This window comes from Orcinus orca, chromosome 2 (assembly GCF_937001465.1).
Source record: "Orcinus orca chromosome 2, mOrcOrc1.1, whole genome shotgun sequence".
Taxonomy (NCBI): domain Eukaryota; kingdom Metazoa; phylum Chordata; class Mammalia; order Artiodactyla; family Delphinidae; genus Orcinus; species Orcinus orca.
The window spans coordinates 92,748,165-92,775,703 of NC_064560.1; the positions used below are offsets into that span (position 1 = coordinate 92,748,165).

General features: G+C 50.9%; 1 protein-coding gene across 18 annotated transcripts in view; it reads left to right on the forward strand.

Annotated features, from left to right (window-relative positions):
- Positions 1-27,539, forward strand: part of MEGF11 (multiple EGF like domains 11) — a 425,478-nt gene that overhangs the window by 176,652 nt on the left and 221,287 nt on the right. For 17 of the 18 annotated variants that reach the window (XR_004486708.2, XR_004486707.2, XM_049705891.1 and 14 more), the window contains 3 exons: positions 4,208-4,313; positions 9,010-9,111; positions 13,149-13,249. Coding sequence is in view for 16 of the 18 variants with exons in the window: in XM_049705891.1 (XP_049561848.1) it covers positions 4,208-4,313; positions 9,010-9,111; positions 13,149-13,249 (309 nt within the window). In the remaining 2 variants the exon portion in view is untranslated. Of the gene's footprint in view, positions 1-4,203; positions 4,314-9,009; positions 9,112-13,148; positions 13,250-27,539 lie in introns of those variants that run through there. The other variant, XM_049705902.1, reaches the window with a different exon arrangement.

A 27,539-nucleotide genomic window follows, 5' to 3' on the forward strand; every position in this document is an offset into this window, starting at 1 on the left:
AGATGAGGCCGTAGCATGCAGCATTTCCTGAACTTCGCCTCTCAGGGAAATCCTGGTCTGGGAGATTTTTTATCAGTATCTCCCGGGACTAGCGCTTCATAGAACAGAATTTTCGAAAACGCCTCCCAAAGTTTCCCATGTTGCCCGCTTCTGCTCCGCAGGGCACACCCTCCTAGGCCCTCCAGCACCACCTGCACGTTCCTGCCTCCAGTCGCTTGCTTATGCAGTACTTCCCCTGAATGCCGTGTATTTCCCCTCTCCCTTTGCGTATTCTGTGCGCCTTAAGTCCCACCCCTCCACCAAGTTTTCCATGGGCTTCCAGGGGGACGTAACCGCTTGCTGCTTTCATCTCCGCAAATGGGCTGCAGCTGACTCGTGTTCTTTCTTTGTGCCCTGGAAGCACAGCCCAGGGCTGGGCAGGTGGCGCTCCAGGAGTTTGATTAGTTCAGGCCCTGCCAGGTGTGCGGAGTGACTACACCTGTGGGCAGGTGTGAGCCTCACCTCCAGTTCAGCGGGTGTAAAGCAGCCATACCTCCACTCAGGAAAGAAATTTCTCCACCTCTGGAACGTCACTCCCTTCCTCTGCTTCTTACTATGCAAGGAGCGTGGGTCAGAGGGGAGGGAAACAGCTGATCTACTTACATGCTCTCTTCCTCTGAAGTGAAACCAGGGGCATTTTCTTATTTAATTATTATTATTATTTTATTTTTTTTCGGTACGCAGGCCTTTCACTGTTGTGGCGTCTCCCGTTGCGGAGCACAGGCTCCAGACCCGCAGGCTCAGCGGCCATGGCTCACGGGCCCAGCCGCTCCGCGGCATGTGGGATCTTCCCGGACCGGGGCACGAACCCGTGTCCCCTGCATCGTCAGGCGGACTCTCAACCACTGCGCCACCAGGGAAGCCCTATTTAATTATTAATGCCCCAAGTCAGATGGTGACTGCTGTGTTAACCTCTGTTACTCCGAATAGAGTCGGCCTAATAAGCACCGCGGCGGGATTGATTTTCCTTCAGTCATCTCAGAAGTATGTGTCTTTGGGATCTGTCCTCAGAGAGAGAGAGCCCGGGAAGCCCCATTAAAGTTAATGACTATGAGTTGCCCCCAGGTGGGGACGGCTCCTTTCTGGCTGCTCTTCACTCCACCTCAGTGAAGTGTCGGAGACAAGTAGAAACACATTTTCTAAGATCAGTTCCCAAAAGGAACTGACTGGCAACAGACTAGGACTTGACCCTAGCCTCCAAGCATTTACGGACACATCGGAAAGATGAAGTCAATCTGCTGGGAAGGATGTCAGGGCAAGATGGGAGGTGATGAGCGCTGGACCGGCTGGCCGGGCTGGAAGCTACATGAGTGTAGTGTGCTGGCTTGCGGTAGGTGCCAAGCCCTGCAGCGGCGGGGGGAGCGGGGCTGGGGCCTGAGCTGGACCTGGTGTGGCAGGTGTCTGGATGTGCAGAGTTGAGGAGGAAGGGCATTGAGGGCAGGGGAGCCATGTGAGCGAGGCTTGGTAGAGAGAAAGAGCAGGAGAGGGGGCCAGCCTGATTGGGGAGGAGGGATGGGTGATAAGGTTGCATCTTTTAGACTGGCCGCTTCAAAGAAAAACTCTGAGGGCTGAGGGGGTCCTAGGGGAGTCACCTCTTCCACCCACAGGCCGACATCTTTCTCCCCCGACCACACCACCACAGAGGTGGACTTGGCCTCAGATGGCGAACTTTGTGAATGCTGGTGACAGGGCTGATCGAGGCTTGGGGGTGAGTCCTGGGGAGCATTCCCTGCTCGGTAGCCTTGACACACACACAGTAACGGAGGAGTGAGGCCTCAGACTGTGTAAATGCCACCTGGCTGGCGGTGTCCTGTGCTCCCACATCCATTTCCACCTCCTGTGTGCTTATCCACACACCTGTTACCCTCTCTGTGCCCTGGTGCCCGGGTATCTCACCGCCCAGTGGGAGTCAGCCAAACTGTCCTGTCCAGATCTGACTCAGAGAGAAAGGTTTTCACAAAGATTTCAGCAGATCTCCCAAATTATAGCCGCGATCCTAGTTACCTCCATCTGCCACCCCTCTTCCATCACAAGGATTAAAAGGGGCCAGAGGCATAGTCTCCTCTAGTCCAGGTGGCCTCACCTTTTGATATTCTAAGCTTCGTAAGTTTGAAGATGTGGCCAGGGGGTCCTCTCGGGAGAATGCTGGAGATTACAGGAGCGACCAAAGTAACGAGACAGGGCCGTGGAGAGAATCAAGATGAGGCATTCTCTGCAGTTTGCGTTCAGACTCTATGCCTTTCAGCGCTGCTGTCCCTTCGTTTATTTCGTTACTTGATTTATTTGATGTCTGATCAGCCCAACCCTCACCTGGAAGAAGATGCCCATCCTCCAAACTCAATGCCATGTCTTGGGCAGGCTCTTGCCCCTCCCAAAGGTGAAGGTCTCGCCTTCTCTTTGAGGAGAATGTGTTGAAATGACCGGCAGCCCTAGCGCTGTGTAGGGTCCAGTGAGTGCGGCGCCCTCTGTCCAGGTGCTCGTGGGGCCTCCGAGGCCTGGGGGCCGGTGGGGTGAGCATATGGGGGAGTTAGGAGCGGCTGTGACTTGCAACTCCCAGACTGCAAATTGTGCAGAAGCACCAGAATTGCTTTTCTCTTTCTTAACCGATTTTCAGAATCCATTTAGCCAGATTATTTCCAGACCTCAGACAGAAAAACCTCATTAATCATCATTTGGACCCCCATGGTTACACAGAATTTGTGACAATTTGTTTATCTTTGAAGGAGCTGCTGAGAAAGAGTTTAACAAGGAAATTATTGGGGCTGGGAGGGGAGAGTTTAACCTTTCACAAAGGCAGGGGCTCCATTTAGCTTCCCTCGGAGTACAAATGGGGGCGTGTGCGACATCCATGTTACGCTTCCTTGTCTCCAAGAAGGTGCTTCTCGTCGGTAAACTCCAGGTCAATGGACTAGAAATCCTCAACCGTTTCAATCCTGGGGACCCCTTTCCAATGTCAAAAGAGTTTCTATACCATCCCTGCCCCCAGTTGTTAGAAGCTGCTTTTTTTTTTTTTTTTTAACGTGGCTGATTGAGAATAAAAGGTCCTTTGAATTCAGTAAAGCTTTTAAGCAAATCACGATCGCATCTGTGAACACGGGAAATATAGTGCTATCTTTCTGAGTCATAGTGTTTGTTCAGTCTGTAGCTGATGTTTCAGCACACATGAATTGCAGGTCCCCTGGGGGTGGCTCTGGGGCCCCCTGCACCCTCACCAGGTGGGAACCCTTGGGCAGTTCTCTAAGGCTGTAGGACCACGGAGTCCCGGACAGGAAGGAGTCTCGGAGGTCATTTCAGCCGCTCCCACCTTAATGGTTCTCTGCCTCTATGAGGAGCCCTTGGTTGGGGAATCCTCAATTCAAGGACCAAGGGGCTTGGTAGCTGGGGAGGCCCACTTAACCCCTGACTCAGGCTGTCACTTCAGGGGCCAGGATCAGACTCTACAAGCTGATTCCTCAAAGCCCCTTACCAGGCTATCCAAGCCCTTCGCCCCCGGTTTGGTATGACGTGCAGAGATCATCACCCTGGGTGTCAGTGGCTGATAGCCCATGGGAACAAGAAAAGCAAGGGCCAGCCTTCTGGGTGGCTTGTTGGACCAGAGCTGCTAAGAAGGGTTTTCTCAGCTTACCTGTCCCCAGGGCCATACCAGACACCTTTTTTCTCTGTCTTCATTGAAGGAGGGAGTAGAGAGAGGAAGTGAATGGGCAAAGCACATTAAAGATGAGGGAGAAGGGACAGGGGGAGGGTGTTGTCCTTAAGGTAGAAGATCAGGGGTTCTTGGTCCAAGGATGGGCTCAGGGGCCTGAGGGCACCCTGAAATCACAGCCAAGTGTCGTGCGTGTGTGCGTTTTGTGGGGGAGAAGGTCTGTAACTTTCATTAGATTCTCAAAGTCCATGAACCAAAAAAACTTTCAGAAGCTCTGGCCTAAAATTTCAGTGTTTCCCTGACTCAGCCTTCCCACTGCCCGGTTACTCAGAAGTGGTGAAGTGTTACGGTGTTAGTCAAAGCCTGCAAGTGTGAAATATCAGCTGCTCATTACACGATGACGATGGGAAACTTCGCAGCTTAGTGAGCGCCTTCCGCCGCCTCACGCGAGGAGTCATGGCCCCAAACAGATGCCTGGGAAGCCGGTCTGATTAATGACGCTGCCTCCTCTGTTCTCCCGCGCAGGGCCCAGGATGGCGCTCTCGGTGGCAGGGCTCCTTGTCTGCTCCCTCCTGCAAACCGTCCTCTCCCTCAACCCCGAGGACCCCAACGTGTGCAGCCACTGGGAGAGGTAAGATGCGGTTCTTGGACAGCCAGGCACTCCCTCAGGGCCTCACCCTGGGCTTGGCACTGTTGGGACAAAAGCAGAGGCAGGAGGTACGGAAGCTGTCCACCAAGGGCCTGCAGTCCAGCTGGGGACACAGCACAGATGCTGAAAGGTGGGCCAAAGCTGTGTAGATTCTGCCTGAGACTCAGTGCTCTGGGGGTCAGGGTGGGGGCGTTGAGTGACAGGCAACGTGAATGATGCAGTCTGGTAGTTGACAGTATTCCTCCCTGCATTTGCACTTACAGCCATTTTACAGATGAGGAAGTAGAGGCCCAGAGAGGCTCAGTGCCCATCCCCAGACAGGCGGGGTGCAGTGAGAGACTGTGGTCCAGATGAGCTGTGCTCCAATGCCACGATGCCTTCCTGGTCTCCCAGGACTGGCAATGATGCAGCAGCTCAGATGTGCAGGGCAGCCGGCAGCCTGCCCCGAGCAGGGTAGGTGAGGGGGCCCTGCTGCTTCTGATCTGGTGGGGTTAGAGAGGGCTGACAGGGGAAGGGCAGCTGCATTCTGGCTGCGGCACTAGGTCCAGGGGGAACAGGCCGGGGCTCTGCAGATGGCCTGACTTTGAAGCACAAGGTGAAAGTATCGATTTTGGTGAGCAGAAAGACAGTGACCAGAGACCCAATCAGGAAAAACCAAATTATACCCTGGAATTGATTGACCATGCTGACCAGGATGACTCTGTCACTTAGATGTTAGTAAATCAAATAAATAAAATTAAGATGAGCGCCCGATGGGGGAAGCGGATGGTGGAGGAGGGCAGGTGAGTGGGGAGGGCCGTGCTCCATGCCTGTGAGGGTGAATGCCCCAGCCCCACGGCAGGGAAAGTCCCCTCACCCAGGGCCTGGCGGGACTGGCTGGGAGGCAGAGGGATGGTGCCCACACCAGCGTGGTCTCCAGTGACCGGGTGCTCCACGAGGGGTCCCGACAGAGTTGAGGCTGGAGCGGAAGGCAGTGTTGCCACCAGCGTGCTCCTTTTTGGTGAAGTGGGAAGAACACGAGATCAGTGATGAGACCTTGGTTCACACCAGTCTGGAGTTTTCCGTCTGTTAGCCCTGTGACTTTGGGGATGTCTCTGAACCACTCGGAGCCTACCTCTGCCTCTGTAAAGTGGGGAGAATCGTTACCCCTGTCTCACAGGCTTGTCGGATGATCAAGGCACCAGTTTCATGAAAGGGCTTTGCGGACCATGAAGCTCAATTATTGTCTTTCCTTGTTGACAACTCCAGCTTTGCAGGAACAGTTATCACAGACTTTACTGCACATCAGGCACCCTGAAGTGCTGGTGAAAAGCAGATTCTCTTGGGTCCTCTCCGCAGAGACTCTGATTCCGTAGGTCTGGGGTAGAGCCTAGGCATATGCAGTTTTCATAAGCTTTCCACATGATTCTGTGGTGATCCAGGCCCCTTACCTCTTCTAGTTGTGGTGAATGTAAACCTTTATTTCCCAGTGGGTGAGGGAGAAAGCAGGTGGCTCCCACATTAGTCTTTGGTTTGCAGACTTCAGTCTCAGCAATCCCCGTCTCATCCACCTTTCCCAGCTGGGACTCCGTTGCTTCCTGCCGACGTCTGTGCTGTATCTCGGCTTCTGGAACGCCTCCTTCCTCTCTGCCTTTCCCAGTGCCTCCAACCTCTCCTCCAGGAAGCCTTCCCTGATGGTAGGGCCCACCCTGACTTCCCTTTTCTCTGAGCGCCATTTGCACCAGTAGATCAGTTCAAACTTAAACCAAACTCACTAATTTTCTAAACCTGCCCGACATGAATACATTTGGAATGTGGAAATATTCTGATCCGAACCTGCACTGAGCCGGCGTTTCAGGCTGTTCGGGCTATCGGCTGAAGTTACTGCTTTGATGGGAGGACAAGGAGAGATTCCAGCAGCTAAGAGGAGGTCTGGGGCTTCTCCTGCCCCTAGGGAGGAGGTCTTGTGTGATGCCCTGTGCCACCAGGCGCCTCCTCCTTCTTGGCTCTTCCAGCTGAGCTCCATTGCCATCTACACGCGATGAGTCTAGTCTGTGTCGTTCCAGAAACACACCCTGGTCCCCGGAGACCGCTTAGGGAGAATTTCCCAGCTGGATTAGTGCTTCTGGATGGCTCCGCGTTAATTACGCCCCTCCACCATAAAACCCAGCAGAAGGACCTCCCCTGGCTAGCAAAGCCCAGCTTTACAAGATTAATCTGGCCCCTCGTTAGCATGTTGGCAAATGAGCGTGTTAAACCACCCAGCTATGAACCCAGGGGCACACGCTTCACCCGGGGACTTGGAGTTGGTTCAAGTTCTGGTTGCCTGACTCGCTTGGCTCAGGGCACCCCTGCAGAGCTGGATCTGTTCCCCATGACACCCTCCCCACCCTCTCTGTTGGGCTGTTGCCCTTTCTCTGAGCACCCACTGTCCCTGTCTGTGCTACAAGGGGTGCCTGATTCCCCCAGGTGCTTAACAAAGGCAAGGAGTCTGGTCTGTGTGTGGTCTTTCTCCCCATCCCGTATTATGGTCAGGGAGGAACTATCCCTCGGTGCCTGGCAAGCAGGTGTGTCACTGCCAGTCATATAATGATGATGGCCAGCATCTATTAGACACTGACAGTGTACCTGTTAAGCATTTTATGTGTATTATCTTGTGTTGAGCATTTTACCTGTGTTATCTTGCTTTACCTTCCCACCACTCTGAGAGACAGACACTATCACTGCCATCCTAATCCTTGCAATAATGATATGAAGTCCCTGGTAATAGTTATCATAGGTTTACAGGTCAGGAAATGGAAGCTTATACCAGCTAAGTATTATATCTAAGAACAGGCTGCTAACAAGTGACAGGGTTCAAACTTGACCCAGAGCCGCTGTACTCTTATCCTGCCTCTAAGTGAGAGACTCAGTAGAGATGCAGGAGCCCAGGGTCATAGATTTTCAGAGTTGGAAGGGGCTTTGGGACGCCAGGGGCGGGTGTCGAGCTCAGTTTCTCCAAGCCTGGAGATGAAATGGGTTCAGGCCATGTCTGCATAGACATGTGCCTCTGACGCACATCTCTGATGTGCCGGCTGGTAGAGGCTCAGCAAGGACCCTTCTCACATCCTCCGTGCTTCAGAGAAACAGAATTTCCCACCACCCTGAGTACATGTGCATTGCTGACTGCTCCTGGCTTCCTCTTTCTGAATTCTAGACCTTTGACATTTCTGGCAGCAGAGAGCCTGCTAGAGACCCACTCGGGGGGCTGGCCTGCCCCAGCCCCCCTGCAAGTAAACCGACAGTTTTCTCAGGCAAAGCAGACGGGCTTTTATAGCCTGGACCTGGCCATCTGGACCAAGTGAGTGAGCCTTCTGGGGAAAAACACTGAATAATACCAACTGACATAAAAATTAATCCCTAAAATCTCAGCAGAGGTCCTCTCCCAGCCTGCATAGGAAGTGTGAGTCCTCACTTTACACCCTGGCCTGACTGCCTTTTCATACCTCTCCTGCCAGCACGGGCAGGTGGAAAGGCTTGTTTTGATAAAGCTGGGAGCTGCTTCCCTGTGACTTCTACCCCCTGGTCCAGGTTTACAGTTAACAGGCAGGTAACAAGATACCACTTCAATCAGGAGGTCCAGGGGCATGTCCTCGTTGCATCCCCAGCTATACTAGAGACATAATAAAACAGAGGGTAATGGGTGACCTTGGGGAAGTCACTTAACGTCTCTGATGCTCAGTTCCCTCATCTGTAAAATGAGGATAACAATGCCACCACCTACCTTATAAGATTGCGTGAGGGGACTTCCCTGGTGGTGCAGTGGTTAAGAATCCGCCTGCCAATGCAGGGGACACGGATTCGAGCCCTGGTCCAGGAAGATCCCACATGCCGCGGAGCAACTAAGCCCGCGCGCCGCAACTACTGAGCCTGCGCTCTAGAGCCTGTGAACCACAACTACTGAGCCCGCGAGCCACAACTACTGAAGCCTGGTTGCCTAGAGCCTGTGCTCCGCAACAAGAGAAGCCACCACAATGAGAAGCCTGCGCAGTGCAACAAAGAGTAGCCCCTGCTCGCCACAACTAGAGAAAAGCCCACGTGCAGCAATGAAGATCCAACGCAGCCAAAAAATAATAATAATAATGAAAAATTTTTTAAAAAAAGATTGTGTGAGGATTAAGAGGGCTTAAAACATTTAACGCAGGGCGTTCAAATATTAACAGTTATTGGTACCAGCTGTGTGGCCTGGACAAGCTGCCTCTAAGCCTTCATTTCTTCATCTGTAAAATGGGACCACTTATTTCATAGAGTTGCTGCAAAGATCAGCTTCCATGCATGTGCTCTGAAGACCATAAAGATCTGAGCAAACATTAAGTATTTTAAAACATACTAGCTTTGGGCCTTCCAGAGCCACACAGAATAAATGGAAACCCTCCTTTATTCATTCTCTGTTAAATGAACAAATGAACCAGAACTTCGGAAAGCGAGCTGGGCCACAGGACAGTAAGGGGTGTGCCCTGGATCTAGCCTGGAGTCAGGGAGGTTTGAATGCGGAGAGTACCCAGGGCAGGAGGAGGAGAGTGGGGTTGGGGTGGGGGGTTGGAGGCCCTGGACACTTGGCTGTGGGGCCTGGCTCCCCTGGGGAGGGAGACCCCATCCTGAATATCAGCTCTGCCTCCCAAGGGCTGACCACAGCTTCCATCTCCTGTCTGGTTCTCAGCTATGCCGTGACCGTCCAGGAATCGTACGCACACCCCTTTGATCAGATCTACTACACGCGATGCACAGACATCCTCAACTGGTTCAAGTGTACCAGGCATCGGTGAGTACCTCTCTCAGACGGTGAGTGGGGGAAAGAGGCAGGCCCTCAGGCTCACCTTCCTACCCCCCTAGCAGATGGAGTCAGTGCACTGCCTGCATCCCCTTGGTACCCACTCTTGGTACTCACGGGAGAGGCTCTGCTGAGGGCTTCTTTATAGTCAGAGCGGCTTATGGGCAGGGCAGGCTAGAAGTGCTAGAGAATTACTGCCCTTGGAGGGCATCCCTCACCCAATGACAGATGGGGAGTTAGTGGAAGAATACGCCAGCTTCCTTACCCTTAGGGTAAGAAGATCCTTACCCAACTCTGAGGTGTGTTCTGCACATATCTGTGGTCCCCAGTGGGATGGAACCTCAGTCACCCACAGCGGGAAGCTGCTCAAAAGTACACCCTGAATTGGCTGCCTTTACTTTCCTGTCTCATTTTACTACACCCCTCCCAGTGCTTCTTAGGATCATCTCCCAGATAAGCTACTTGCTTTTGAATCCTTGCCTCAGGGTCTGCTCCTGGGGGAGATCCAACCTCAGAGGGCCCCCGTCAGAGCACATGTAGCCCTGTGCAGCGTACCCGGCTTGGAGAACAGGGTGCAGGCTATAGACCAGCACCTCTTGGCGCCTTGGCCAGGCTGCCCATGGGAAGCACTCCATCTGAACGACTGCACGTGGGAATTCTGCTTCCTTGTCTGCAGTCCTCCTGGAAATCATGCCATGCCCTCATGGCACCAGAGAGACAGGAGAGGAAGGAAGAGAAAACATGTTTTCTTGGATGACCCTGCGCAAGTCACTCTATTTTGGGACTCCCTGTGTACTCATCAAACGTGTAATGATCCTTGCCCTACCTACCTGCAGGGTCAGGGATGTGCAAATACTGTGAAAAGAGCAGGGGAAAGTGGGGAAAAGTGAGGTATTAGACACAGGCAAGGTAGCTTTGTTATTTGAGGGGTGAAAATTCAGCAGATGAAGGGTCAGTGAGGGAGCGAGAGAGAGGCTACCTGGTAGGCCCGTTTCGTAGTTTCTGAGCATCTGTGTTGTTTCCAGATATTTTTGCTTCCTCTTTGTGGGCCTGGTCACTCTTCGAGGTTATGCAGGAATCATGGTGGACAGAAATGTGGATGGGGAAACTTGCTCTATGCTGGAAGGCCAAAGTCCTGGTTTTCTTTGCGGGTTTTGCTAGTAACTTGTTGTGAAACACTGAGCATAGATATAATAGCTGCTTTAAAACCCTTGTCTGCTAATTCCAACATCTGGGTCATCTCAGGTTGGTCTTCCTTGACTGCTTCTTACACAGGTACAATCTTCTAGTTTCTTTAATGTGTCTAGTAATTTTGAATTGTATTCTGGGCATTATGAACAACGGAGACTGTAGAGACTGAATTCTCTTGTGTTCCTCCAGATTTGTTGTTGTTGTTGTTTGCTTGTTTGTTTAAGCAGCCAGTTAACTTGGTTAAACTCAGTTTTCCAAACTCTGAAAGTTCATATTTTCAGCCTTTGCTGGACTGCTTGGAACCTGCCCTGTACACGTGTAATTCAGGGGGCAGAAGTTTGGGCAGAGATTTTACAAAGAATATGGGGCTTCCTCCTTGTGGCTCTCTCCTTTCTAGGGTTTATCCTGTCACTTTCTAGTTGCTGGGTCTACCCTCAGCTTGTCCTGTGGTTCTTCAGACCAGTAAGGCTGTGTGTCCTCTATCTGAATTTTAGCCATCTGGAATATTATTGACTGGGGCCTGCCCTTGGGCTCACCTTTCCTGGTGTCATTCCCTTCTTCGAAGTGTCTGCTTCCCTCCAGCATCTGCCTTTGTTCTCTCTCTAGTGCTTTTCAGGTAGTTGTCTTTTATATTTTGCCCAGATTGCAGAGTTGTTTGCAGGAGGGTTGATCTGATAGGAATGACTCAGCCATTACTGCATCCCCTTAACCTCCCCTAGTTGACCAAGTGAGTTAGCTGCCTGTGGCCCTGGTCAAAGGCAGAGGCAGAAGGAAAAGTCCTGCTCCCTCCATGACTGTCAGGCCCTGTGCCAGAGCCAAGTTTGCTCTGAGGAGTGGCTTTGCTGGGTACTCGGAGGCTGGCGCTGCCGTCCGTCACCACTGGGGAAGGGTAAGTGAGTGGCTGCTTATTAAAACAGGCTGCATTCCTGGAACATGAAGTATTTTGCTGACTTACTGAGTGGCTTTGCAGCTTTCCTGATGACCCAGCGTGAGCACGCTGACAGCAGCACCGTGAGTCTCCTTCAGTGTGGAATGGCTTGTTGGAACGCAGCATCCTTCTGATAGCAGCCTGGTCCCTGGCCCCTTCTCTCTCCTTCCAGAGGAAAGGAGCAGCAACGATGGGAAGGTAGAAGCAGTGGGGGACATCTTTCTCTAGGGAGGCTTTAACGCTTCTGAGACCACCTCTCCACTGGAAGCGCTTGGGGATGACTCTGTTTGGTGGGAGGCATGGATTGAGTGACTTCTTAGTCAACCCTGAGTCATTCTTTATCTCGGAGGCTTATACAACTGAAATTGCCGGGAGCTGCCTTCCTGTACCGGGGAAGTAGCTTCACTTAGAGGCTGGCTTACTTACCTTCCCTTATGGATTTTTGACAAAGTAGAATGACCTTAGTTTGTGACATTCCCAAATATCACAGATTTCCCTGGAGTCCTGCACTGTCATTTGTCATAAAGCGAGGGCTGTAAGCACTGGTAGGGCTGGCCCAGCCTGTGCTGTAGGACTCCCTGCCCAAGTTGGGCTGACCCTCCATGGAAAGCAGGCTATAGGCATCTCCAGTGACTGGACCCCGTGGCTCTGCCCCCCAACGAGGGGTCCACAGGGCAGGCTCCTCTGGGGTGCTGGTGGGGAAGTGAAAGAGCTCTGGCTTCAAGGCCCGAGGACTTGGGTTGAGTCCAAGTTACACCTTGACCTTGGGAAGTTACTTGCTGTCTCTGGTCTTCAATGGCCACTTCAAATCTCCTCCATTTTGACCTTATGTGTGAGGAAGGGGCTTTGCCTGTCAGTACCCAATTCTGACTCCCTCCTTAGGACTCTGTCCTCACACCATTCATTCCCTTGTCCTACTGCTTCATGATGGCCATCCCATTAGCCCAGAAAGCCACCCCTTGGGAACTGGCACAGGGCAGTAGGTTAAGCCCAGTGGCTTTGAAATTAGAGTGACTTGCGTTTGAATTCTGCCTCTGAAACTTATTAGCTGTGTGACCTCGAACAACTGATTTAACTTCCCAGTTTTCTCATCCAGAAAACAAAGGGGGAGAGTACATAAAACAAAATAAGAATAAAAACTCTAAGAAAGAAATAAAGGGGGCGTAATAATGCTACCTGCCTCAGATAGAGACTGAGTGATTTTGCCTATAAATCTCTGTGGCACAGGACCACGTCTCAACACTCAGGTCAGCATAAGAACTGGAATCCAGGTCTCTGACTCCCCGTCCAGAGCTTCTGCTCTCTGGATATTAGCTTCTTCCTCTGCAGAGCTGGTTCTGAGCCTTCCCAAGATGGCATGCGAAGCTCTTTCCCAGGGGGTGTTATTTTTGGTGGGAGGGAGATTAATCTACTGTCTGGGACCTAGTCAGACTCAGAGGGTCCTTTTGCTGACTTGGCTTCAGTTCTCCAACTGGGTAGACCAGTCCCCACAGGGCCATGAGCAATCATGGTTGGGGTGGTGGCAGTTGGCATAGAAACTCTCAGGGCCCAATTCCTATCAAGGTCACCCCATGGGCTGCTCCAGCCCTGGGTCTGGAGGTTTTCAGAAGTCCCCAGTTACTGTCCAGAAAGTATTTTCTGCAGCGCTTCTAAGTATCGCTCTGAAGGGATTGGCGAGAAGTCAGCAGGTGTAGCAAATGCTGCCGCCATGTCAGCGACACATTCTGCATCACAATGGCCCAGATCCCACCATCGATTTTTCTTTATTGTGTTCCATCATATTCGAAGCCGCCATGCATTTTAAAGTAATTATTGAATGGCATCCTTGATATAGTTTAACACGAATATCATTCTAACAGGAGTGATTGATTTTCAATACTTGCAAGTGGCTTTCTTTTCTGTGCCGTAGGATCAGTTATAAGACAGCGTATCGGCGTGGGCTCCGGACCATGTACCGGCGGAGGTCCCAGTGCTGTCCTGGCTACTACGAAAGCGGAGACTTCTGCATACGTATGTGGGGGCTGCAGTGGGGAGGGGAGGGAAGGGGAACAAGGGAAAGGGAGGTAGGCCTGTTTTCCAGGCCCTGGGCAGCAGGCCTCAGCTGACCTGAGGGCTCCAGAAATCATTGCCTGCTGCCGGTTCTGAGGGGATGATGGGTCTGGTGCAAACGCATTAGCACAGATTTGTCTATCAGATTAACCTCCTAAGAGGGTGCGTGTTAGCACATCAGTTCTAGGCTTTGATGGTGTCAGGAGAGAAGTGGATTCTTCTGGAGTGGGTGCTCTGAGGAGCAATGGGGAAGAAGTGCTGAGCGCCTGGCGCAGAGCTGAGGTGCTCAAGAAGGAAGAGGTGAATGAATAAATGGATGGAGAGATGGAGAGATGCATGGATAGATGGATGGATGGATGGATGGATGGGAGAGAGGAAGCGGGGAAGGTGGGATCATTGGATGGCAAGATCGTAGCACCTAGAAGGAGGATGGCAAGAGTAAGCTCACAAGGAACTGGTTCCAGTAAATGGGAGGATTTCCAAAAAGGACTGGGAGACACTGAAGAAAAGGTGGGTGCATAAAAGATTCATGTCATCTCTTCCCCTGTTTGTCTACAGAAAACTGAAGCCTTAGTGCCCCCAGGGAGATAAGGGCTAAGTTTCTGGCAGCCACAGGCCCTCTGGGTGGAGGGCATTGTCATGCAGTAGGAGACACCCAGGAGCCTGCAGATCTGGGTTCTGGTCCCATCTTCCCAGGCATGTTACTTCGGGCAAGTCACTCAACCTCTCTGGGAGGATGATTGTAGGGCCCTGTTGTCAGAGTCTAGAGGACTCTTTCCGACTCACCATTGAACAGTAGACAGGGCCAGTGTGAAGCTTTCCATTGGGCATTAGGGGTTCCCTCAACTGCAGGAGAGTGTCAGAGTAGCTAGGAGCCCCCGTTTAATGACTGAGAGGAGAATCCAGCCCCAGAGCTTCTGCCTCTTTATTTGGAGGCAGATTTGGAGAGTGAATCTCCTTTTTAGTATTCTCCTTGCCATTCGGGAGGGTAGAGCAAGCTAGCACCAGAGAGAGAATTTGGGCAGAGTGGGCATATCGACGTTGGGAATGAAATGACAGTTTTCCCCTACTGACGTTACATCTCCCCTAATGCTAAAGAAACTCGATTCTAATTGCATTACAGGAATAAATGAAAAGTGCTCTCGAGAATAAGTGCAATAGTGATGGTTTCGCCGGAAAGATACAAAGATACTCACCCAAAGCAAACCCCAAGAGGCTGTTTCCCAGGAGCAGCGCAGAAGACTGGGCTGGAACAAGGCCGTGGCTGACACTTCACCTGGGATGGGGTTACTGGGGGGGCCCAGGTGTAGAAGTGAGATCAGGTTGAAGGCTTTACTGCTGCTGCTCTGTCTGCTCGAAGCAGAGTGAAAGTCAGGTGTGGGGTGGGACACGGGATTCATAAAGCCTGAGCAGGATGGCTGTGAGTGGCCCTTTGGAGCTCAGGGCGCAGCGATGGACTCAGGGAAATGATAAAGGGATTTTGGACGTCAGCGTGGGGCTCCGGGAATGGATGAGCGCATCCCCTTTCTAATTTCTATTCGTGGATGTTGGTGAAGCTCTTGGAAAATGAAGAGCGGAGCAGAAGCAGAGTGTCCTGATTGTATAGGCTCTGTGTTGCTGGCCGGGAAAGGTCGCTTATAACCTCCCACATACTCCTTCTGTAACGGCCAGGGACTGCCTGCCGAACTGGTGTCACAGACCTGTCCACCTCCAGGAAGCCAAGCTAGAAAAGCCACTTTCAGGTCTGAAGGCTTTTCCTAGGAGGGCACAGGAGAGTTTCAGCAGTGAGATGGGGCGTTGTGGCATGCTGGGTGCTGGCAGTAATGGCACTGAAGGGCAAGGCCTGGGTTTGCAGCTCAGCTCTGCCAGTCCCAGCATCTTCCTCTTTACCCTCCTCATCATCGCCTTCAGGGTACACACCCCATGCCAGGCACCATTCTGATCACTTTACATACATTAACACATCAACTTCTCACAACAGCCCTCTGGGGTAGGTACCCTCATTTCTCCCATTTTACAGATGGGGAAACTGAGTCGCAGAGCAACTTAAGTAACTTGACCAAGATCACAGAACTAGAAAGTGATAGTATTGGGATTTGAACCTAGGCTCGTAGCTCCAGAGTCTGCTCTGAACCACCCTGGACGGGCTGCTTCTCTCTTCATGAACCAAGATGTCACCTCTCAGAACGTCAGTTTCCATTCATGCAAAGTAGGAATAGTAACACCTACACCACCAGGCACAGCACAGGGTAGGGGCTTAATAAATGTCACCTCCCTGCTTCATGGCTTTGGGTCTTAACATCTTTTCAGCCTTGGCTTTTAATTTCTCAGGGCTCCACGGACCCTCTCCATGGGAAAATGTGCACGACATAGAAAAACCTACACGTACACACAGTCCTTTGCACACAATTTCTGTGGGTTCATGGACCCCTTGAAACTCTTAAGGGTCCTCCAACCCATGGTGAAGAGCTTCTGCCATATGCCCATGTTTATCCACTCCACTTATATTTGTTGCTTCCTATTATGCAAATGCTGGGGAATGTAGATGCAAAAGAGAGACGGTTCCTGCCTTGGGGAGCCTGCTACCTGGTGGGAGGAGGTGGTCTGGTTCACGAATACGTGCAACAGGGTGTTGTCGGTGCTTTGACAGGCAGCTCTATAAAGTAGGGTGTATAAAGGACTAAAGAGGAGGGGCTGTCTTTTAGCCACGCCCTCTTGCTGAGTGTTAAGGAGAAATCCGCTACAGACAGAAGAGGAAGCCCTTAAAGGGTGTTTCAACCCAGTATTTATTAAATGCCTTCTCATGCTGCTTTGCAAGCATGTTAACTGATGGGGCCTGATCAAGGGAAATGGGTAGGGACTAGTCAGAGTCTAGGTGGTCATGGGAGTGAGGAAAGAGGTTCATGAAGCAAGTGGACCCTAGGGTGAGGTTACAAGGATAAACTTCTAGGGAAGGGCTTCCCTGGTGGCGCAGTGGTTGAGAGTCCGCCTGCCGATGCAGGGAACGCGGGTTCGTGCCCTGGTCCGGGAAGATCCCACGTGTCGCGGAGTGGCTGGACCCGTGAGCCATGGCCGCTGAGCCTGCGCGTCCGGAGCCTGCGCTCCACAACGGGAGAGGCCACAACAGTGAGAGGCCCGCGTACCGCGGAAAAAGAAAAAAAAACTTCTAGGGAAGAGTACAAAAATGATCGCAAACACGTATTATCTTGACTGAGAACTGCAGAATTTCACAGCCGGAAGGAAACTCAGATCATTTAATTCAACCTTATCACAGTACAGGTGAGACACTGACGTCCAGAGTGAGGAAGGGGCTTCTCTCAGGTTCCCAAAGCACAACAGTGGCAGGGCTAGGACTTGAATCTGGGGCCACACACTCGGTCTAGATTCTTTGATGCCTCCAACTGTCTCTACTTCAAATTCATTTCTATATCTTCCTGGGTACCAGCTCGGTGCTAGGGCACTGTAAGTCATGTGCTGATTGACACTGAGGGGATGCAGTGCAGCGAGGGATGTCAGTGGAGGTGATTTTAGGAAGAAGGGGGAACACGGAATAGGATCAGGAAGTTACAGGGTAAAGAGTTACAGAGCATCACAGCCTAGGTGGCTTAAACAGCAGGAGTTTATTGTCTCCCCGTTCTGGAGGTTAGAAGTCCACAATCAGGGTGTCAGCAGGGTTGGTTCCTTCTGAGGGACCATATGGGAGGGAAGATCTTTTCCAAGCCCCTCTCCTAGCTTCTGGTAGTTCCTTGGCTTGTGGCCCCATAGCTGTCTTCTTCACATAGCTTTCTCCCTGTGAATGTCTGTCTCTAAATTTCCCCTTTTATAAGGACACTAGTCATATTGGAATAGGGCCCAGCCTGATGACCCCATTTTAACTTGGTTACCTCTGTGAGACCCCCGTCTCCAAATAAGGTCTCATTCTGTGTTGCCGGGAGTTAGGACTTCAGCATATGTATTTTAGGGGGACACAATTCAACCCGTAACAGGTGAGTGTCAGCCGTTACCAGGACTCTGTCCTGCTTATTGTGATGGGAGGAAAGGGAGAGGGAACCAGCCAGTCCCCCACGAGCTTTGTTGTCTCTCTACGAGACAGGGGAGACCCCAGGGTCTGGGAACTTGTGAGAGGGAGAAATGGTAGTGAGAGGGTGAAGGACGGTGCCCAGGGTGCTAGGTGCCAGATGAGAAGCTTGTAAACCTGGGAGCACTCATGAGCTGCTGCCCTGTAGCCCCTGAACCTCCATTCCTCCCTCTCCACCCCTTGGAGGCCAGAAACCTCCAAGTTCACAAGAACCTGGTGAGAACCCATTTGATGCCAGAGTCCTCAGGACCCTGTACAAGAGCGTCACCTGTGCTCTGAGAAGGGACAGGGGGACATCGACCTCCCTCCAAAACCACCTTCCCGGAGACTGTTTCTTGGCAGGTGCTAGGAGGACGCTTGCCTGGGAGTGAAAACCTTGGTTGACTCTGCCACCAGTTTGCTGTGCAATCTTGGGCAAGTCCCTTTGCCTCTCTGGACCCACTGTGGCATAGGATGGCTCATCCCTGTGCATGGAAGGAGGAAAGATGAAACAATGAGTGAGAGTGTCCTGGAAAGTGTAAAGCTTGGTACAGATGCAGGGTGGCCTATTTTTCCTCCTCTTTGTACCATTTCCTCTGACCCAGAACTGCCGCCCTCATCCCAGAGCCCTTGGCAGCCCTTCTAGAACCATCTGCACCAGAGCTGCCCGTCCCCTCCCATTATCTACAGAGACAGCTGAGTCCTGGCCGCTCTTGGTTGCCCAAGCATCAAACATTTCCTGAAGATCAGTGGGTACAACACATTTCCTTCTTTCTCTTTTCTTGCGAGATAGGGCGGTGAGCATTTCGGGAAGCGCTGTTCTTTGAAAATATTGGCCCATGTCAGACTGGATGAGCTGGGTTATGCTGCGGTGATAAACAACACCCAAATCCCAGTGGCTTAAAACAATAAGATTTTATTTCTTGTTCATATTACTTGTCCATTGTGGGCCAGCCGGGGTCTGCTTTTTGTCAGTGTCACCCCAGGACCCCGGCTGATGGAGCAATGTTGCTGGTTGGCTGGGCAGAGAGTAGAGGGCTCTGGCGGGTCTTGAAGGCAGAGGGCCAGAGATATTTAGTGAGTAGGATTAATGTTTATCACAGGTGCCATAGATGCCACAGTAATTACAATGCACCGTTCATGCAAATACTTTATTGAACACCTGATAACCTAATCTCAGAATCACCTGGAAGACTTGTTACCATGCAGACTCCTGGGCCCCAGGCTCCGAGTCTCAAATTCAGAAGGTTTGGGGTGGAGCTGGGGAATTTGAATTTCTAACAGGTTCCCAGGTGATGCTGGTGCTACTGGAATGGGACCCACACTTTGAAAACCACTGGTCTTCGTTATGCTAAGTCATGGCTGCTGTGCTGACCTCAGCTTCCGGTCAATTGCAAAGAGCCCAGCGGGTTCTTCACAGGTGCATCCCCTTGGTATTCAGGGCTTCTCCTGATGGGTAACAGGAAGAGAGCACGTCTCAGAGTAGTCAGCAAGGAGGGGGAATTTCTCTACACAACCTCCCTGTCTCTTATTTCCCCTTGGTCAGAGTCTTCCCCCGTGGAGCAGTAACTCCCCCGCGACTTCCAGACCATGTAGTCTAGCCCTTTCCCAGTGGCTGCTGGGAATGCCGGAGCCCACCCGGGGGCCATGTGGTTTTCATCCAAATCCAGAAGCTGAGGGATTAGCCGGAAACTCCAGGTATGTGGCTGCTGGGCCGAGCTGTGGCCCGGGAGAGTGCTCAGCGTTCTTGGGTACCTAGTTGGGTTGTCCGTCCGTGTGATGGTGTCTGAGGGGCAGGGAGCCACAGCAGAAGATCTGGGAGATTGGCTGCACCACAGGAACCTGAGGGGTGCGTAAAACTTAACTCCAGTAAATGCCTCGCGCCATTTTGGGATTTAGGTGCCCCGGCTTTACTATTGCAGTTGTTTTGTACAGTGACTGTCATCTAAATGGAAATGTAACTCACGTTGACTGGTTTCTTTGCTCCCACCTCTTGCCTCTCACTTCTCCCTTCTTGGTTTGGCTTCATTGTTCTTGAAGGGTCTTTTTTTTTTTTTTTTGCGGTACGTGGGCCTCTCGCTGTTGTGGCCTCTCCCGTTGCGGAGCACAGGCTCCGGACGCGGCCATGGCTCACAGACCCAGCCGCTCCGCGGCATGTGGGATCTTCCCGGACCGGGGCACGACCCCGTGGCCCCTGCATCGGCAGGCGGACTCTCAACCACTGCGCCACCAGGGAAGCCCGAAGGGTCTTTTTTTAGTGGGTCTTTCCAGAAGGGTCTATGACGTGATCAACTCTTAAATGCTTTACTTGTCTGAAGATGCCTTTATTTTGCTCTCACGCTTGGTTGGTGGTTTAGCTGCTGATGGAATTCGAGGTTTTCAGTCATTCTCCTTCAGCAGTTTGAGAATGTTTTTCCGTTGTGTTCTGGACTTTGTCGTTGCAGTGCTCTGTGGTTTCCCTAGGATGTGTCTGGGTGTGGGGTTATTTTTATTCATACTGTTGGCTCCCCAGAGGTATACATCTTCTTCAAGCTAAGGATTCATGTCCTTTATCAGTTCTGGAAAATTCTCAGGCATATCTCTTCAAATATCTCCTTTCCTTCATTCTCCCAATTCTCTCCTATTGGAGCGCCAAACTGTTGGGCTCTCTCACTGCTGCCTCCTCTATCTCTCCTAAGCTCTAATTTTTCATCTCTTTATCTCTCCAGACCGTATCTTGGACATTTTCCTCATATCCATTTGTTTCAAATCCTTTTGCTCTGCTAATTAACCTGTCTTTTGAGGTCTTAATTCCAATGATGACATGTTTCATTTCTAGTTCTCTTGTTTCTTTTTCAAATCTGCATGTTTCTTTCCCATTGTGTCCTCTTCTTTCATTACGTATTCTAATCCTTCTTTTATTGCTTTAATTATTTTAAACATATTCCTTTTGTAGTCTCTTCAGATAATTCTATCTTGAGCTATTAGTTCTATTGGATCAAGTTCCTGGAGTATCAGTTCTCCTGTTTTTGGAGACAGCTGATTCTCCCTGACCATGGATTGTTTCTTCATATAGGTTGTAATTTTTTTTTCCTCTTCTTTTTTTTTTTGCTATGAACTCTTAGCCTTTTTGCCCCTCCACCATGTCCCAGGTTGTGCAAGAGCCCTACACATTAGTTTTGCATTTTCTTATTAAGCACTCTAATGTTTTTCACTGGCTCATGACCAGTTTTTGCATTGATAATTTGGTTTGAGATTCCACGATGTGTGCGGTGAAGGCTTAGGGGTTTTCCCTTTAAAAAAAATTGATGTGAAATTCACATAACATAATATAAACCATTTAGAAATATTCAATTCAACGGCATTTAGTGCATTCACAATGTTGTGCAACCACCAGCTCTTTCTAGTTCTAAAACATTTTCGTCACCCCTAAAGGAAACCCCGTATCCATTAAGCAGTCACTCCCTATTCCCCGCTCCTGTTTTTTGTTTCCTGTGGGAGACATTTTTCCTCATCCAGAATCCCTGTTTATTCTTAGGCTGGTTAGGCAGCATTTTCAGGCATCCCCTCCATGGAGCTGGCAAGTCCCAAGGCCCAGTCTGCCCATGTGGGTGTTAACCCCCAGGCTCCCAGCCTGGGCTGAAGACTAGGGGTAGCAGCTAACCAGGGCTGACGTTCCCTGGGCTACCTTAGCTTCAGCACCTGACCTTCTGCGACTGCTATAAACTACCTGCACCTTTTTCTCACACTTAGGGATTTACCTTTCTCTTATTAGAGTTCAGGTGTGTATTTTTAAAACTATTTTAATTTTGCTTGGGAGGCATTTTTGTAGCAGGGGTGCCTACATTAGCACTTTTTACCTTGTCACTGGAACTGCCCCTGGTGTATAGCGAGTGGTGGAGTGGGGAGACTTATAACCAGACCCTCTGACATTTAATTCAGTGCTCTCTTGGACTGACTGCTAACTTCCAACAACATAATAAAACAATAGTGTAACTTCTGGTGGTTTACCCAGCATTTCCCATACAGTGTATCACTTGGTCTTCACAGGCTGGAGAAGTGAGTATTATTGTTACCACCCTGTACAACAGAGGAAACTGCAGCTGGGTGAGGCTAAGTGATGCGTCCACCTGGACAGGTGCAGCCCAGGAATTGAGATCAACTTGCAATCCTGTACTTTCCCCTCCTTCAGTGGGTTTTCTCTCGGCAGGAGAGACCTGTGGCCAGGAGAGGAAAGGGGGGGTGAAATAAGAGGGGAGGTGGAGAGGTTTATAGGGAGAGGAAGGGACTGAGGGCAAACCGGTTTGATTTTGAAATTTTGCTAAGGTGAGTCTGATAGGTGCCAGGATCAGGGTAGTGAGTCCTAGGGATTGCTGCGTGTGTGTGTGTGAGCGCGCGTGCGTGTGCACATGTGTACACAGAGCTGTGGGTCCTGTCTGAAACACGTAGCTGCTAGGTAAAATAATTCTCTGCTGACCCTCTAAGAGGCTCCCTAGGGAATCCTGCCAGCTGCTGTCACCAGAAACAGTGCTGATGCCACTCCCTTGGGTCACCAACTCCTGGCGCTGAGCTTTGCTCCCTAGAACAACATTCATCCTTCCATTTGTCCATCTATCTATCAACATTTATTAGATACCTGTGCTTTGAATGCACTATGGAATCCTGGGAATAGAGAGACAAATAAGCATGTGGTCTAGTGGGGAAAATGGGTTTATATATATGTATGTGTGTATATATACATATAGTAGATGTATATATATAATACTATCTTTAACTTTTAAAAGATTTCAGCACAGTATAATAAGCACCCTTCAAACAAGCAGGCAAGGACACAGAGGGTGTCACCAGGCTGGTGGTGGGGAAGGAATAGTTGCCTAGCTGCCCCGGCAGGTCCTCGCGGAGTAGCCAAAGCTGGTGCAGCCACCGCCATCTCGTCGCCCGTCTGTGGGCTTAGGGCACTGATTTAGGATGCCCAGAGCGGCTGATTCACGCTGGCCAAACATATAAAATACTGACGCTTAACGCTGCGACTAACAAATTCACGTACAGTGAGAAAGAAGGACCAAAGACTTGCTCTTGTTCACTTGTGAGTACTTTTCAGGCCCTCAATAAATAATTGTTGAATGAGTAAATTCATGGTCCAGGCACCCCCAAGGCCCAGTGGGTTCTGTGGACACCCCTCCTATTAGCACCTGTTTTGGATTCCTTGTGTTTCACTCCAGGGCACCACCTGGCAGTGTGGGAGGTTTGGGAGCCACGTGGCAGTTGGTTCCATGTGCTCTGAGCTCACAGCCCCTGGGTCCCCTCTGTCACTCTCTTCCACTGGTTGTGATGCTGCCTGTCCCTCTCTCCCACTCAGAAGTGAGTTCCTGAAGCAGAGGAATCCTGTCTTCTACATGGGGTATACCCAGGGCCTGGTACTTATTGCTGAATGATCATTGAACGAGTGAGAGACTGAATGAATGAAATAGACTCATACCGCAAATACTGAGAGACATCTTAGGGAGAAGCAACCAGTTCTGTCTGGGGAATCCAAGGCCAGGGGGATCAAAGAAGACTCTTCGGAGGAAGTCAGTTTTGAGCTGAGCCTGAGAGATGAGTAGGAACTTGGCCAGAGGACAAGAGATGGGCAATGGTTAAGAGCCTGAGTTTTGAAGCCCACTCCTTCTGTGCGACGCTGAGACTGTTATTTCACCTCTCTCTCCCTTGGTTTTCTCATCTGTAAAATAAGCTAGGGCTGTGTTAAGTACCTACCTCTTTGGGCTGCCATGAGGATTAAATGAGTTACCGCAGAGAAAGCATTTAGGCCAGGGCCCAGCACAGAATAAGAGCTCGGTACATGTTAGCTGCTGCTGTTCGTATTATTTTTCTGAGGGAGGGCATTCTCTGGCAGAGGGGACAGCCTGAGCAAAGATGAAAGAGCAGACAGGATCAGGACACTTCCAGCAGGAGCACAGGTGAAAACGTGGCGGGAGAAGGGGCTGGGCTGGGCTGGACCCTCAGCACCACACGGAGGAGACTGGACAATTTCATGAGGTCATTGAAGGGTTAAAGCAGTCAGTGACATGCTCACGGTGGTGTCAGGAAGCCACTGCTCTGGGGGCAGTAGCATGGAGCACCATGGAGGGGCTGAAAGACAAGTTAGGAGGTATGTGCAGGGGTGGGTGAGCCGTGGCCATGCCCCTTGACTTTGGTCTGGCCTAGCCCCGAGCTTCCCTGCCAGCAATGCCCCCCGCCCCCTGCAGCAAGTGCCGACAGGGATTTTTGTGCTGACACAGCTAGGGAAAGATGTAGGTGCTGCTTCTTCATTACCAGCTGCAGCTGTAATTAAACCTCTGCTATCCAGACTGGGCGGCCTCTGAGGGGAAGCCTTTATTAGTGTCAGAGCAGTTGGGCATTTATTTAAGTCCCCTTCCTGGTGTCCTGGGCCGAGTAAAGCCTGTGAAATAGCGAACCTGTCCCCAGCCTAACTCCCCACTTCTCTACGGAAACTGCTTAAAGGCTCCCACTTCCCATCTTCTGAATTCCCTCAATGTCTACGGAATGCCACCTCCAACTTCTGGTCCTTGTTGGGAGTTTGCTGATTCTCTGATGTTCTCACCGTGCTCTAAGCCCCACGTGGCCTGGCCCCAGCTAACTCTGACCCCTTTCCTCCCGCGCTCTCCCTCCCATGCCGGCCTCCTTGCTCTTTCTGCCTGTGCCTCGTGTTCCCGCCTCAGCACGCAGGAAGCCCTGTTTGCTGTTCCCTCTGCCCATATGCTCTTCCCCCACACACCATGTAGCTCACTCCCTATTTCACTTAGTATCTTCTCACGTTATCAGAGTCTTTCCTGACCACCCTGTCTGAAATAGCAATCCCCTCTCTGACATCTTTGTTTGCCTTTATCTTGTTTTGTTTTGTTTTTTTTATTGCAATATAGTTGACTTACAATGTTGTGTTAGTTTCAGGTGTACAGCAAAATGATTCAATTATACATACATATATATATATCTGGTTTTTTCAGAATCTTTTTTCCTTATAGGTTATTACAAAATATTGAGTATAGTTCCCTGTGCTATACAGTAGGTCCTTGTTGGTTATCTATTTTATTATTAGTGTGTATCTGTTAATCCCAAACTCCTAATTTATCCCTCCTTCCCCCTTTCCCCTTTGGGAACCATGTGTTTCTTTCCTGTGTCTGTGGATCTGTTTCTGTTTTGTATATAAGTTCATTTGTATCATTTTTTTTCAGATTCCACATTTAAGCAATATCATATGATATTTGTTTGACTTCACTTAGTCTGATAATCTCTAGGTCCATCCATGTTGCTGCAAATGTCATTATTTTATTCTTTTCTATGGCTGCGTAATATTCCATTGTATATATGTACCACATCTTCTTTATCCATTCATCTGTCGATGGACATTTAGGTTGCTTCCATGTCTTGGCTATTGTAAATAGTGCTGCTAAGAAATTGGGGTGCATGTACCTTTTCTTTTTTTTTAATAAATTTATTTATATTTTACTTATTTATTTTTGGCTGCATTGGGTCTTCATTGCTGCGCAGGGGCTTTCTCTAGTTGTGCTGAGTGGGGGCTACTCTTCGTTGCAGTGTCTGTGCTTCTCGTTGTGGTGGCTTCTCTTGCTGTGCAGCACGGGCTCTAGGTGCATGGGCTTCAGTGGTTGTGGCATGTGGGCTCAATAGTTGTGGCTTGCAGGCTCTAGAATGCAGGCTCAGGCTCTGTAGTTGTGGCACATGGGCTTAGTTGCTGCGTGGCATGTGGGATCTTCCCAAACCACGGCTCAAACCCATGTCCCCTGCATTAGCAGGCAGATTCGTAACCACTGCACCACGAGAGAAGTCCCTGTATCTTTTCGAATTAGGGTTTTCTCCACCTATTCTGTTTTTTAATTAGCATTGTCACTACCTGGCATAGAGACATAAGATACATATTTTTTATTTTCTGTCTCCCTAACCAGAACATATGCTCAGTAGGAACAAGGGACTTTGATTTGCTCCTAGCTGAGAGCTCTACTCCTAGTACAGCACCTGGCATATAGTAGGTGTTCAGTAAGTGATAAATGAATCAACAAACAGAGCAACCTTTTTTTTTTTTTTTTTTTTTTTTGCGGTACGCGGGCCTCTCACTGCCGTGGCCTCTCCCGTTGCGGTGGCGCAGGCTCAGCAGCCATGGCTCACAGGCCCAGCCGCTCTGCGGCAGGTGGGATCTTCCCGGACTGGGGCACAAACCCGTGTCCCCTGCATCGGCAGGCGGACTCTCAACCACTGCGCCACCAGGGAAGCCCAGGAGCAACCTTTTAAAAACATGTCACTGTATGGTCTACAATGGCTTATATTGTGCCAGGCACATAGTAGGGACTCAGAAAATACTGAGTGATCAGGTACTTCTAAACTCTTCCAATTCTGCCTCGCCCCTCCCATCTGATTCAAGACTTCCCTCCCGCACCTCCCACTGCTGCTTTCTCTAAATGCTGTACCCCAGACTCCTTATCATTCTGAATCTCGCTTCCCCAGGGTCTCGTTGGGTCTGCTGATCTTCAACACCCCACCCTGGCACCTGAATTCTCCACATACCCACTCTCTGGGACTGTGTATAGGCCGCTCCTGCTTCCTAGAACCCTTGGTCCTGTTTCCACAGTTTCTGCCTAGTGGCTTTTGGAGACTCCGCGCGTAGCTGCCTGGTCTCTGGGAAGCCCCACCGGACACCTCCCTCGTCCTCTCCCCTCCGGGTCCTGATCTCAGCCCCTTTCCCCCACAACTGCCCTTACAACTGTCAACTTCTTTATCCTCTCTCTTCCTGGATGGTGAGCTTGCTGAGAGCGGAGGCTCAGGACCCCTCTGTATCTCAAGCGCCCAGCTCAGGGCCCAGCAGGGCACATGCCTTTGCAGCCTTATTAATGAGAAGGAGAACATGTGGGCTGGCTTTTCCTGGGGACCCTCCAAGGACCCCCAAAGGAGTGGTTTCTGGGCAGGGCCCTGAGACCCCAGAGTGAAGGGTGGCCTGCCCCAGTTAGGGTTCTCATCCCTACTCCCGCCATCCCCTTGGGTCCCCTGAGCTTAGTGTCACATGTGTGTGAAGAGTCTGGAGAGCCTGTTCCGGGGCTCTGTGGGGACTGAGTCTGCTGTCCCAGAACCTCTGTGCTGGGCTGAGCTTGCAGTCATGCGAAGGCAGTGAAATTTTTCCCGCAATGCCTTCTGATTTATTGAGCTCCTCCTTCCCTCCTGGCTCCTGGCCTTTGTAGCAGAGAGGTTTCAGAAAGTGGCCACTGCTGGGTTTCGTGGATGATGGACATGTGGTCCCCAGCCCTCCTCTAATGCTTGCTCTCTGATTCAGGACAGCTGAGTGGCTTCAGTGAGGGTGAAAATGGTGACTCAGAGCCTCCGTCTGCCCCCTGATGGCCACTCAGTACTCTTGGCTTTGAAGGGCTCTGATCAGCTGCCCGTCAAGTGGGTGGGGTGGGGACAGGCTGGGGAAGCTGGCACCTCCTCATACCGTGCGGGCCAGGCATCGGCCAACACTCAGGGAAGGCTTGAGAGTCGGGTCCCGTCAACTTGTTGCAGGCACACATTCCACTGCCCCCAGCTTGTCTGTCCCTGGGGGTAAGAATGAAAATATTTAACTACAGGTATAGAACTTCTACCAATAGGGTTAGAATGGAATAGGGTCTTAGAGGCCTGCTGTGGGGCTGGGGGTTAACCCTGTAGGTGCTGGATTATGGGTAGATGGAGGGGGCTGGGAGAGAGGCAGTGGTGGCAACCACCGACCAACCAGAGCAGAGGTTTTTCAATATTTTAATACTCAGTACCCTTCTCTCCTGAACCAGAGCACCTGGGTCTTATTTGACCCTGGAGATGTAATATGTCTGGATCCTTGAGGAAGGGGCGTCTCAGCTTAAGCATCTGGTTGGGGGGGGGGGCACTGCTTTCAACCCATGAGAGGGGTGTCTGTGTGGCATCTAGGGCCTGACAATGTAAAGGTCAAGAGCACGGGCCCTGGCACTGGACTGCTGCCTCCCGCCTTTGTGACTGTGGGCAAATTACTTAGCTTCTCCGTGCCTCTGTTTACTCCATGGTAAAGTGGTGTAGCAAGAGTACCTTCGTCATGGGGTTGTTGTGAAGATGAAATAAGTGAATCTATGCAAACCAAGCACATGGCGAGTGCTGTGGAAGTGCTCGCTTTTCTTACACGTGCACATGTATGTTCATGAGTGT